Raw genomic sequence first — 14467 nt, 5'->3', positions numbered from 1 at the left:
ACAGATAGAAGTCCATTATCTGAGGCCATGAAAATATCATTAGCAACCTTCACCAGAGCGGTTTCAGTGCTATGAGCCAGACTGAAAGTATTCAAAAAGTTCATTATGGTGTAAGTGATCACACACTTCTTTGGCAGCTACTTTCTTAAGAATTTTAAATTAGATAGGCAGATTGGATATAGGTCTATAATTGACCAAGTCATCTGGGTAAGAAACACAGTTTCTTAAGCAAAGGTTTAATTACAACAATCTTAAAAGCCTTTGGTATGTATCCCTTTAACAGAGATAGATTAATCAGATCTAAAATGGAGGAGGATATCTAAGAGAATACCTCCTTAAATAACCTGGTTGGAACTGGATCTAACACACAAGTTGAAGGCTTAAATGAAGACAATAATTTTGCTGAGAAACCATTGCTCTGAAAGTTCAACTGGATCTAAGCAGTCTAAACCCGGTTTAGATTCTAAGGCTATCTCAGATGCTGCCTCACCCTCCAGAGACAAATCAATCCTAGTTAGAAGAGTGCTATTGACCTTTTTCTTAATAAAATCAATATTATTTAAAATGAATCTTATAATATTATTACTGCTAAGAGCGGGTGGGATGGACGGTTCAACAGAGCACGGCTCTGGGTGAGTTTGGCAACTGTATTAAAAAGATATTTTTATCCTCCTCTATTAATGAAGAGAAGTATGCTGCTCTTGCTTTATGAATTGTTTTCCTATATAGCAGTAAACAATATTTTGAGACTAGGTAGGATTTCCATAGGAATGTAGCACCATTTTCTTTCCAGTTTCCTAGCATTTTGCTTTGGATTGTGCAGCTCTGCTTTAAAACAGGGAGCAAGCTTTCTTTTTTAAAGGTTTTCATTTTTTTTAAAGAAGCTGTGTTGTCTAAGGCAGTTTGCAGAGAACTAGCAACCCCATCAACAAAATCATCAACCTGTGAAGGGGAATAAACTAAGCTTTTGCACTCTGCAGCACTGCTCAGCGACATAGAGGAGAGAGAAAGTGAAACAGATTCTTTAAAATGTATAACATTCCCTGATAATGATCTTCCAAAATGAAACCTTCTTTTGTTGGAGGAGGAGTCTGTTAAAGTAATCCTGAAGGTTATTGAAAAGTGGTCAGAGAGGACAGGGTTGTGAGGAAATACTGTTATTTCTTCACATTCTATGCCATATGTCAGTACGAGGTCCAAAAAACTAAATAAATAAAAAGCTGAAAAAGTTTGAAAATGAGAATGTGTGGGACTATTCACATTTAGAACAAATCCAATAATGTCTAAGATAGCATTAAAGGCAGCTGTTGAGCTATCATCTTTAATATCAGCATGGATGTTAAAATCCCCCACTATGATTACCCTGTCAATATTCAACAACAAATCAGATGGTAATAAGTAAGGACCTGGTGGACGATACAAACGTACAAAAAGAATAGGCTTTATGGCTTTGCAATTTGGATTAGGGAAACTAATGGTCATTTGTTCAAAAGAGTTGTTATTATTAACTCCCTTTGGAGTAATCAGTAAGTCAGACTGAAAAATTCTGTGAAAATGTAAATACCTTGAAGGAGTTGCCTCTTTAACAGGGAGTTTTAGAGAAAGAAAAATGTCCCAGTTTCTGCATGTTTGCTCTTTTTTCATTTTCAGTCAAGTTCAACTTGTTGAATATGAATAATCATATTTGTTGAATGATTTAGGCTAAGTACTTCTATTGATAAAACTTAAACATAACAGTAGCTTATAAATGGACCTTATCAGATTTAATTGTATTTTTATATTTGATCTTGATTTGCTGCTACATGCTTTTTACTGCTGTTGAATCACCAGAGACACATTTGAAGCCCACCCACACCCATTAATTATTAGCTATGTTATTGTCATATATTGAGGTAGTATCTGTCAGCTATATCTCCCTTTTTTTGCTCCTTTTCTTAAATATATTCTGGTAATCCTCATAAGGCGTCAAGAATGTTTTAAGTTCCACTGGTGAGAAATCCACAATTTTAGACTTCTTATTTCCTTTAGCTGCCTTTGCGGATTGTGTTCTATGCATTCCACTGATGAGGGCTTCTTATAGTGGGTGACTTACTGCTGCCCTCATGTCAACTGTTGCTCCATTAAACAAACAAAAAAAGATTTACATTTGTATCAGATTAAAACTAAACAGGTATAATTATTTATGTGGTTAGTGTGGATTACTCAAACCATTTACTGACCCCAGAGTCTGCAGTTTGTAGTCTGAACTTTTTACAAGATTCTCCAGGTGTTGAACATCGGATCCCTTCAGGTTGTTCTTCGTCAGGTCCAGTTCAGTCAGATGGGAGGGGTTTGATTTCAGAGCTGATGCCAGAGAAGTACAGCTGATCTCTGACAAACTGCAGTTCTCTAACCTGGATAAAGAACAAAACATGTGAACTGAAGCCAATACATGCATTTTTTAAAAACCAGATGAGTGAAAGAGCTCTCATTAGCATTTACGCTAACAGAGTTTAAGATCTGCTGACTTCAACTCCATCCATACAAACTCAGGTTCTGCACCAAAATTACTCTAGGTTTACAGAAAAAGAAAGAAAAGGTCTGTAGAATATTTGTAGGAAATAATAACAAATATTGATAACGTAATAAAATGTGTCTATTAATTAAATTAGAAATTTCTTCTCACTTCTTTTAAATTATTCTTCTAAATAATAATGGCTGTTAAATAAATAAATAATTATGTATTTGTTGATTATTTATACAGTTTTTATAACAGTGTTTTTGGCAGACGGAGCTAAACTTCACTTTTCTAAGCTGGGTTAAATCCCATATCACAAACTTTACACAAGGTGTTTCATTTAAACCGGGTTCTGAGTTTTTTTTTATGAGATATCACATCTTGAACATACAATTTTTTTTACCTATAGGGGCTTTTCCATAAATATGTGCAACCTTAAAAGTTCTTTAGATTATGATGGTTATTCTAATAATAATAGTTGAATTCCAGCACACTTAATCCATTAAAATTGACTAAGACACATCCCAACATTTGACCATCATATTAGCATTATGCAAGGCTCAATACTTTGCCCTGTTGGTTTTACACGGCTCAGGTACTATTCAGCTATATGCAGATGGTGACGTTCTTTATACATCTGCTAAGTGGCTTATTTAATACTAGTTTGCTTTAAAACTATCAAAACACAGCCAGGACACAATTGGAACAGAAGGGAACCGTGAAAGAAAGGACCATATGAACACCTAGCCAGATTTGTGACCTCTCGGACCTCTGCAAACACTTTGATAATGTTTCCCAAGAGAAAGCTGGCTGTGCCATGTGCTCCCCAGTTTCACCCATAGTGATGAATATCTACATGTAGGAGGTGGAGAGCAGAGAGCCTTCCTGGAAAGATGTAGAAACATTTTCAAAAGTCTGGTTGCCTTAAAAAATTAAGCAAGCTTTGTGGTTGCCATAATGCCATAAGAAATCAATTAATTAATAATTTGGGATTCATTTTTAGTTAAGGGTTAACATTCATGCCGTTAAATATGGTAACAGATTGACAGGCCTCCCTACATTTTATGATGTGATATTCTGATGTTCCAAATTTCAATTTATAAAATTTAGTAGGTATGTTATGCCAAAGGATTTGAGAAATTCATAAGTGGGTCTTGGCCTAAAGACAGGGTGTGGGGACCACAGAACATGTGCGCTTAGAGCAACTTACAAGCACTGCCTCTCATATCAGATATATCTCTGCTGCTTAGTGTCAACATAACTTTGTCATAAATATTGGCACCAAAATAAAATACAAAATATTACCTCAATGTCTGTAGTTTGCAGAGAGGAGTCTGTAGAAAACTACAAAACTTCTTCACCCCAGCATCTTTCACATGTATGTTGCCACTCAGATCCAGTTCTGTCAGATGGGAAGGGTTGGACTGTAGAGCTGAGACCAGAGACGCACAGCTGATCTCTGACAGACTGCAGAGCTTCAATCTAAACAAAGAATAGACATGAGAGCTAAAGCTAACTTTATACAGATTAAAACTGAGAGACAAGCAAATATATAATAAAAATAAATGACTAATTGAATTGAATGTATGTGATCCAGTCCAATAAACGTAAAGCATTATAACAAGTTGATAAAGATTACTAGTTGATTTGTTTTTGACCAAATGTCTCACAATGTGAACACAGGCCACTTGAGGATATTAAGAAACCATTACTGTTCACCACAGTGCAAAGCAGATGATGCAAATATGAATGCAGTGGCACAACCTCCCAGCTTAGTAATGAAAAGGGCTACAAATAAAGACACCAACACATTTATTTAATGTACACCTACATTATTTTTTATCTATTTTAATTAGATTATTGAGACACAGTCCATAAAATAGGAGTAGTAACTGCAAGCCGGTCTGATGTTGGCACCCTTTTAAGACAGTCATCAATATAAGGAGGACCAATATGGCCCTTTTATGAAGAGTCTGCCCTTGTGTTCTTTTCTGGTTTGAAAAATGAGCCCACAATACAAAAAAAAAACAAGCCACTCTCACTGTCTGGCTTTTTCTGCAGGTTTTACCAATACTAACATACATATTTACATGAAAAAGCCAAAGGTTTACTAAATATGTACATTTTTAGGCATGACTATACCAGATATTGTAATCAATATTTGGGCAATCAAAACTTAAGAGATAAAAAGGTAGGTGGATGACAGATGGACAGACAGATAGAATGACAGATACGAAATGGTTATAGATAATAACTGTAATATTTATAATAATTTATGCTATGATTTCCACTATGATAACTTTTTATGTAGCTCTGCTTCTGTCTTCTTGAACCCCAGTGGGCCTCAGCAGATGGCCGCACACACTGAGCCCGGTTCTGCTGGAGGTTTCTTTCTGTTAAAAGGGAGTTTTTCCTCTCTACTGTTGCTACAAGCATGCTTAGTGTAAGGGATTGCATTCGAGTCATTGAGTTGATGCAATCAAATGGTTTTCCTTAGATAGAAAACTTTGAATCAATTTGACTGTATGATCTGGTGATCTGTTAAGTACCTTGAGATGACTTGAGATGACACTATAGAAATAAACTGAATTGAATTGAATGTTGAAGTACGCACAAATATATCAAAGTGCATCAAATAACAATAGAAATCCTCTCATATCAGACTGTGTTTTCATACTTTTAGCTGCAAGATGCAAAAAAGAGGATTGTGTTGAAAAGGAATTAATCTTATAAAATCTTTAGAAAGATTTAAATCCTTCTATTTGTAATTTCATAACTTATATCCTCATCCAGGTACTGACACTAAAATGATAGCCAGAGATACAACCAAAGAAACAAAATGAAAACAAGGCTCCACCTGGATCTGTTGAATATCAGCCATATGTCTGCAGTATAAAGTTAAAACCAATTTGCATCGGAAATATCAGCACTAAACAAAAACATGGTGACTTACTTTAATGTCTGTAATTTGCAGAGGGGGTTCTGTAGAAAACCACAGAGCTGCTTCACTCCAGAATCTTTTAGATCTTTGTTCACACTGAGGTCCAGTTCTGTCAAATAGGATGGGTTGGACTTCNAGATCTTTGTTCACACTGAGGTCCAGTTCTGTCAAATGGGATGGGTTGGACTTCAGAGCTGAGACCAGAGAAGCGCAGCTGATCTCTGACAAACTGCAGTCCTCCATTCTGTATAAAGAGTAAAACATTTAGAATTAAAGAGAAAATTAATTCCATGGAATGAAGTAAAAATCACAGATATACAGAGAAAGTAAAACTAATAAAACCAGAATATGTTATCTTATCATTAAGATTAGTTTATTAGTTTACATCACAGAGGTCAGGGCTATAATACAACATATAAATATACAAGTAACAATCAATCAATCAGTATCAATAGCAGTAATACGCAGATTTAAGTCCATACCTTGAAACACATTTTATTATTTTATTGCTTTCTGTCTATCTACTGCCAATGAATTAATAATATGCTAGTGGAATGAATAAATCTTAATTTTTAAACTTTTTCATTTATTTTTTATTTTGATCATTTCTCATCTGGCAGAGTACAACTCTGCATTGTTATACTGCTACACTGCCAGGAGAATCCTAACAGATTCACTTTAACAATTGGAGCATTATGGTCTGCCATAATTCCATCAGTCTGTAAAGAGAAACCTTTATTAGAAATGGCTGAGGGAAATATTTCAGATGGCATTGTGACAGAAGAGAGGGATTAAAACGAATAGAGGGAAGCTGGGGTAAAAAGTTAAAAGAAATAAAGTAATAAATGAACAATAAAGATAATACAAAACACCAAATAGGTTTTTTTCTACACTTTAGGAAGAGAGAAATAAAAAAAATAGTGCAACAAATAACACAAGCATATATAACACCAACATCACTGAAGAGTACAGATTTCTCTATACCCTTTTTCAGTCAGCAGAGTTAAAGGTGAACCCGGCATGGATAACAATTTAATGGTGACAACTGAAGATCATTGCTCAAATACAAACCAAGAGCAAAGGCCTAACAGCTGATCCTTAGCCTGCTGAGGTTTAGCCTACAAATTTACTTTGGTAGCTTTAAAAGTGTATAGTTACATGTATACTACTGTTTCTTTAGGCTTAGGGCTTAGTGTAGCCACATGAGATTGTTCAGGATATGTGTTTGGTGACAGGAGGACCAAACACATATCCTAGAAAGTTCTGGAAAATGACTGTAACTCCACAGTAATATTTAACAAGTTTTTTTTATTATTTTGTTTATTATTGACATATAAATGGAAGAAAGTTCAAAGAAGAATGAACTATCAGCTGGGCCAATCCAGTTCAAAAGAAAAAAGACATTTAATTTCTATTAATTGATCAGTATAGTATTTGTCATAAAGTTTCTCTAGTATCGAAAAGGCAGAAATAGCACTAATTTAAGACATAGTGTCTTACCTCAATGCCTGCAGTTTGCAGAGGGGAGTCTGTAGAAAACCACAGAACTCCTTCAGTAGTGTGTCTTGCAGGATATTCCGACTCAGGTCCAGTTCTTCCAGATGGGAAGGGTTGGACTTCAGTGCTGAGCCCAGAGAAGCACAGCTAATCTCTGACAAACTCCAAGGCTCCAATCTAAATAAAACAACAACAAAAAAAACGCATGAGCTGAACTGTGGTTGAAAGTGGTAGATTCTCTTAGATTAAAACAAGACAATCATAAGATTCTCTTTGGAACGATCACATACTCCCTGGGAAGGAAGCATATTTATTTTCAAATTCCAATGTCATTCAAAAAACAGTCTAGTACATTTCTCTGACACAATGCTTTCAAAAGAGCCCCACCTTTTTCAGGGACTTTTTTATACCAAATTCCAATATGATAGTATATCTGTGTTCAAGTATGTGTCTGAAGAGTACGTGCTGGAGTGTGTTAAACAATTTGGGTTTTGTGCTCTGTTTTTATCTTTATCCATGTGTGTGGCTAATGTCTATTTGAGTGTAGCTAATAGGTTATACAAACAGACCTCTGATATTGCATGATTAGGAATCAGTGTCTAGCTCTACTAAAAGCTCCGGCTTGAAAACCTCTTCCTCAGGTAAACATTAGGAACATTTGAAACAGAAATGAACTAATCCTATGTATGAAATGTGAGAGAGTTTCACAGTTCAGATCAACATTCAAATCAATTCAGGTATGAATGTGCTCAGTGGTGGTGCTTGAGTAAGATTGTTTATATTTTTTCAGTTTGTCTGAGTCCCAATAATGTCCATCTCTGATCATACTAACTAAAGATCACTGGAGGCAAAATATTACCTGCTAATAACCTTTCAAACCCAACATGTCTATTATACTACCAATCCCAAAATGTCATTGTAAGGAATATATTCATAAGCAATATATAGTCCTTTCTGTGCTTTGGTTAGATTCTGGCGTTGGGCCCTATGTCTTTGTTTTCAGGATGTTCAAGCTAGATTTTCTCTGGGAGAAGAATGATCCCATACTCTCATGAACCACTTTATTATGGTACGTTCACATCTAACATAAAACCTGTCTGACTTAGGTTTCCCATGGTAAGTTAATTAAGTAGTAAAAAGAGTGAAAAATGTAAATGAAAAGGAGGCACTGAAATTATTCATACCTATCTATTGTGATGGAATTCTGGCATGATGTTTTTATTTATTTTTAGACATCCTATGGAAAATGCTAAATGAACAAAGCTCAGGGGTTGAATCATGGTGGTACATTTTTTTCATATGTACCTATTGATAAAAGAAGACAAATTTCAGTTTATGTTGTTTTATTATTAGACTTCTTTAAGCTGTTTGTGCTTGTGTTTGTAGTACTTGCAGAGAAACAAAATAAATTTCATGAAAACATCTGAATAAGACATAAGTATTAAAGACGACGTGTTTTCTTATTCTCAGATTTTTTTCAAAACCAAAATCAAAGAGTATTACATACTTCAAATATTTTTGTATATCAAAATAAACAATTCTGAAGAGCAAATGAAAGCCTGAAATAAGAAAAAAAAACATTAATTTACAAAGTTAACACCTGTATAAATCGTTATTTATACATTAGGATGGTGGATTATAAAAAAACGGAAGAATTAATTAGTTATTTAAAAAGTCAAAGTATCAGCAAATTATGTTGGATACACTGAGAAAACTAACCTAAGAATCTTAAGTTTGCACATTGAACTCTCCAGTATCTCACACAGGTGCTTCAGCTTAGAGTCACCATGTGTTTTCCATCCAAAGATTTCGTATATGTGCAGTTCAGTTAGATGACAAGGGTTGGCCTTCAGCGCAGAGGCGACAATTTCACACTCAGTCTTTGAAAGTGAACAACCAACAAGTCTGTGAAAAAAAGAAACAGTCAGCTTTAATTAAATCAAGCAATCTATATTATAGGAGCACACTAAAAATGATTCCTAAATAGTAATATTTTAATCTAATGAATATCTGGACTTTAACTTAATTTCCTTTGTTTTACATTATACAGTAACACTTCTCAGTCACTTATTTAGCTATGGTTCCTAGATAATAATGAACATGCTTACAGTCATGACTGAGTTGTGGACTTGTTGTGAGTCTGGTTTCATTTGAAGCTGCATACAATTGTAGTGATGGAGAATAATTGAGAAGATGTGCAAGGGGTTCAAATAGCTCAGGTTATATGTTTATAGAACAACATTATGGTTTTAACACCAACATTTTTCACTGCTTATTGGTAAAATCCCTGTCATTCATGCTGAGGTCTATTTGCTGTTTGCTGCAGGAAAAATGTGGATTCACAAAAAGAGTTAATTGACATCACCTTTGTTTTGCTTTGGATCATTTTTAGATCTGTATCTAATCTTCCTTTCCTATCTGAAAATTTGTGAGAATAGTTCTGAGAGTGTGTAAATATATAAATAAAGGTATATTTTTTATAGCACCTTCCACAAAACTCACAAAGTGCTTTAAAAAGGTGCAGAATTAAAAGATAAAATAACATATAACATGATTATAAAATAGTCTTAATAAAAAAGCTGCTACTCTGGAGTTGATACATTTGAGATTGCTATTAAAAGCCTGAACAAAATCAAGGGTACATAATGAGAGTGGGAGATCACTCCAGAGCCTTTCATTCAAAGTTCATTACACAGGCAGGTTTGGTAGGTAGATGTGATGTGCAAGGCCCCTTCTATATTGGCAGACAAGATGGACAAGCTAGCTATCTTGTTCATCAAGAAGTATGGGCCTACCAAGATGTCTGTCAGACGTAGAGCTGTTTGGAAGGAATATGCTACAGTGGTGACTGCTATCTATCAGTCATGGATACAGCCGGAAAAGACCCGACTGGCACTGGAGATGAGGAAACCAACCGAGCAACTGGTGAGAGCAGCTGACTTCCACTTACAAACAGGAAGGATATGGGAAAGCCCAGAAGGAGGTCAACTTGGCAGTCAGCAGCCTGAAACATGGTGAGGTGTTGGGTAGTGTCCAAGAGGGTCATGCAGGATGGGGAAGGGCGAGACCCCTTTTGGTTGAAAGCCTCAAAAGAGCAGCGGAGAGCCATGGTGGTGGCAGAAGTGGCCAGGTACAGAAGGAGACACAAATTGGTGTTGAGCAGGCTGGCAGAGGCGGCAGAGGCATGCAGACAGGAGGCTCACGGCAGACCTCCTGCACCAGTGATGCTGCCCATCCTCTTCAAAAGAGACAAACCAAAACCTGCCCACTGCACATTACCATCAAGCCTCCTCTCACCTGGCAGTGAGTGAGCAATGGGGGTCAATCTGGGGAAACAACTTCAGTTTCCCAGGTAGGAAAACTGAAGTTGGGGCCAGACCTGATCTTGTGGTCAGTTCCATGCAAAACTATACTCCTGGTGGAAGTCACTGTCCCATGGGTACACATAAGCCATTACATGCCCTATCATAGTGGAGGGAATGTATAGGTTCGCCTTCTCTGCAACCTTGAATGCACTGAGGCTGGACATCCCAAAGCAATCAGAAAATTGGCAGAGGAGGCAGAGTTGGCAGTTTGTGGCTATGGCTAATGAGCAGAGATAGGGGTGGGGGGCTTAAACCTAGGGCATCACTAGAGGGTGGCAGGGAGAGATCCCTGCCCGCTCGACTGTCAAGAGATGTACTAGGGTTAAAGGAGAAAATCATCCATGACTCGTGGTCCCCAGATGATGACCTGCTCAAGCCCAGGGGTGTGCAAGGCACACATGTTCAAGGCCCTGGTATAGGTGCATCAGGCAGTAACACCCAGCAGGTAGAACCTCACCATGTATTTTCAACACTCCAATAAACTTTTAAACAGTTTCCTTGCGATTAAATTTCGTTGTGAATTTGTGCCGTATAAAAATTATATTTGTATTAATGAGTTTAAACTGTCAAATGCCTGTGGCTGATTGGAATTTTAAAGAAAACAATCTTTAAATGAAACATAGTTTTTCTTCTTGTTTCTTTCCATTTGAAAATAAAATCTAATGAAAACTGGATCTTGATTTCGATGATAAACATATTCAATTATAAAATATTAGAATCAACTAAATAAGAATCACATCTGGACTTACCGAGCCCTTCTGCAGTTTCTCACCACTGGAACAAGTCTCCGCCGTCCCCTTTCTGAAGTGTTATACTTTCCTAGGTCCAACTCATCCAGAACCTTCTCTGACATCTGCAGCATGTATGCCAGAGCTGAGCACTGGAACAAAGAGAGCTCATTTTCTGATCTTTTCTCTGATTTCAGGAACTGTTGGATCTCTTCATGAACTGAGAGATCTTTCATCTCCATCAGACAGTGGAAGATGTTGATGCTTTTGTCAGGGGAAATATCAGTGTTCATCTCCTTCAGATTGTTGATGATTCTCTGGATTGTTTCTGGACTATTTTTGCTCTGACTCAAAAGGCTTCCTAAAAGTCTCTGGTTGGATTCCACAGAGAGGCCATGAAGGAAGCGAGAAAACAGGTCCAGGTGACCATTTATACTCCCGAGGGATTTCTCCATGGTTCTCTTCATGAAATCCTCCAGAGATGTTTCATTGTATTTTCCTCCCAGGAAGTTCTCCACCACCTCTTTGTTCCTGCTGGTGAAACAGTGGAGCATGTAGACAGCAGCCAAAAACTCCTGGATGCTCAGATGAACAAAGCAGTAGACTGGTTTCTGGAAGATCACGCTCTCTCTTTTGAAGATCTCTGTACAAACTCCTGAGTACAACGAGGCCTCTTTGACATCAAGACCACACTGCTCCAGGTCTTCTTGGTAGAACATGATGTTACCTTTTTCCAGATGTTCCAATGCTACTCTCCCCAGCTTCAGAAGAACTTCCCTTTCAGTCTCCAGTAGGTCTGGAAATCTCATTTCATGTCCTTCTTGGTACTTGTTCTTCTTCCTCCTGTTCTGGACCAGCAGGAAGTGTGAGTACATGTCAGTCATGGTCTTGGGCAGCTCTCCTTTCTGCTCTGTGGAAAACAAGTTTGCCAGAACTGTACCAGTGATCCAACAGTATACAGGGATTCCACACATAATGTGGAGGCTCCTGGAGGTCTTAATGTGGGAGATTATTCTGCTGGACATCTCTTCATTACTTAACCTCCTTCTGAAGTATTCCTCCTTCTGGGCATCAGTGAAACCTCGTACTTCTGTTACCCTGGAAACACAGGAAGGTGGGATCTGATTGGCCGCTGCAGGTCGGGAAGTTATCCAGACCAGAGCCGAGGGAAGCAGGTTGCCCTTGATGAGGTTCATCAGCAAAACATTGACTGATGACTTCTGAGTGATGTCTGAAACAAGCAGACTGTTATTGAAGTCCAGAGAAAGTCTGCTTTCATCCAGGCCATCAAAGATGAAGAGAAGCTTCCAGACAGCCAGCTTCTCTGCTGGGAGCTTTTGGAGGGTTGGATGGAAAACATGGAGCAGCGTGAGAAGACTGTGCTGCTGATCTCTGATCAGGTTCAGCTCCCTGAAGGAAAGCAGAACCACCACACTGACATCTTGGTTCTCCAAGCCCTCTGCCCAGTCCAGAGTGAACTTCTGGACTGAGAAGGTTTTCCCAACACCAGCGATGCCGTTAGTCAGAACCACTCTGATGGCTCCATGTTGGTCATGGAAGGCTTTAAAGATGTCTTGGCACCTAATTGGAAAATCATGGAGGTCCTGGATCTTGGAAGCTCTCTCTAACTGCTTCACCTCATGTTGAGTATTAACCTCTTCACTCTGTCCCTCTGTGATGTAGAGATTTGTGTAGATCTTGTTGAAGAGGGTTCTATTTCCCTTTCCATCACTTCCTTCATCCACACATTCAAATCTCCTTCTCAGACTGACCTTATGGTCCTCTAGAACCTCCTGCAGACAAGCATCTGCTGCAACAAAGAAGAAAAGACAACTGATGGAAAGAAATACTTATTTCTGATAAATTTGGAACAAAACCATCTATACATTTAGAAGGTGTTATCACTATAAGCACTCTTACTTCTGATTTTGTGATGCCAGAGATGAAATTGGTCAAAACCAGAACACTGTTAATTTGTAGAACATCACATGTCAGTGTCAAAGTGTGACTGAAGCTATACTTGGTTAGTTCCAAAGTTGTTTTCTTTACCTTGTATGATTTTATACAGTGCACATATGAAGTATTTTTTTATTCTATTAAATGTTTGCTTTATATTAAGTTTTATTAACTCATTGTTATGTGCATCAGTGACAACCTGGACTACCTGATTTGGTACAGCGAAATGTAATTATTGCACCCACACCCCTCAGCTCGATTGCACAATAAGCAATCAGTGGCCTTTTTATGGCTGTTTTAGGCAGAAGCACTGGGAGGAAAGAAACAACTGTGATGATAGAAGAATTGCCATGGAAAGTCATAATCAATGATGTCTGGTCTGATCACTCATTTCACATACCAGCTTAGCTCTACACAGTCCTCATTACCCGCTCATCTTATCCACCTGCAGTAGTCACTATATAACCAGTCTTCAGACCAGTCATCAGTGCCAGACAATTTCAAGCCTTTGGTGAGCATTCTTGTGTTCTGACTACCCGATCCCAGTCTTTTCTGCCTCTGGACCTCAGCCTGCCTATTCCTGTCTGATCTGTTTGTCTGACTTGTCTTCTGCCTGATGTGACTACCTTATCCAACTACCTGCCTGATTCTGCTTGTGTACCAAACGGAACTGTTTCCTGTCCACCTGGCTGGCCGGAATAGGGCAGCTTGCCTGTCCTTGTCCAGCCTGTTAGCCGCACTGTGTACTGCACCTGGAACTGTGACCCGACTCCGTCCTGGATTCTCCTTTGGCCCTGACCTCCTGGTTTTGAGAACCCACCACGTCACCGATATCAGCTATGGCTTCTCTCACCAGATCATCCTGCCTACATTAATCTGCTCCATTCTGATCTCATACCTGTCCTCCAACCACAGATACATTGGCTTCTGTGACTCTCTGTTCAACCATTGGCAGCCAGGCATCTGTAATCAGTGAAATTAGTGGCTCAAACATTCATGATCATTCACTCCCAGAAGATGTGGTCACCAAACTGTGCTCTCCACCCGCAGAGGTTTCTGCCTAAAACCCCGATGCCACTTACACGATTCAGTTATCAATAAAATTTCTGAGAAATCTGTTTGTCTACCATGAATACTGGGTACTTATGTTCTGGCCCTGACATGGAGACGACCATGGGCAGGGGAGAAACCCTAAGTATGGCTGCAGGCACTGGAGAAACTACATGGACAGGATCCGGTTCACGTCCTGGCCAGATGCCCTGTGTCGAGTGTGCCTTTCTGTGCTGTGAGTGGTTCCAACCTGCAAAATAGGATCAGTCACTGCTGACTACGTCAGTGAGCTGTACAATTTCATCACTTCTTTTTGTGTGGGTTTCTCTCCTTTATCACCATGTGTGTTTCTTCAGTCTGAGCTTACTTTAATGCATACTGCCTCTGTCTGCCAAGCTGCCATGGAATGCAGCTTGCTTTTGGCCCAAAAGTA

At 38.4% G+C, this 14467-nt stretch overlaps 1 protein-coding gene across 1 annotated transcript in view; it reads right to left on the bottom strand.

Moving 5' to 3' along the window:
- LOC107098888 (NACHT, LRR and PYD domains-containing protein 12-like) overlaps positions 1-14467 on the bottom strand; it is a 22684-nt gene that overhangs the window by 2475 nt on the left and 5742 nt on the right. Inside the window, exons 2-8 of the mRNA XM_015396766.1 lie at positions 11050-12838; positions 8655-8840; positions 6939-7112; positions 5579-5682; positions 5451-5523; positions 3803-3979; positions 2220-2393 (exon numbers count right to left, since the gene is read on the bottom strand). Coding sequence (XP_015252252.1) covers positions 2220-2393; positions 3803-3979; positions 5451-5523; positions 5579-5682; positions 6939-7112; positions 8655-8840; positions 11050-12838 — 2677 coding nt within the window. The remainder of the gene's footprint in view (positions 1-2219; positions 2394-3802; positions 3980-5450; positions 5524-5578; positions 5683-6938; positions 7113-8654; positions 8841-11049; positions 12839-14467) is intronic.

Source organism: Cyprinodon variegatus, unplaced genomic scaffold (genome assembly GCF_000732505.1).
Source record: "Cyprinodon variegatus isolate N-32 unplaced genomic scaffold, C_variegatus-1.0 Scaffold819, whole genome shotgun sequence".
In the NCBI taxonomy this organism is placed as follows: domain Eukaryota; kingdom Metazoa; phylum Chordata; class Actinopteri; order Cyprinodontiformes; family Cyprinodontidae; genus Cyprinodon; species Cyprinodon variegatus.
The sequence above is the reverse complement of the archived record's forward strand: the minus strand, read 5'-3'. Positions and strand labels throughout refer to the sequence as shown.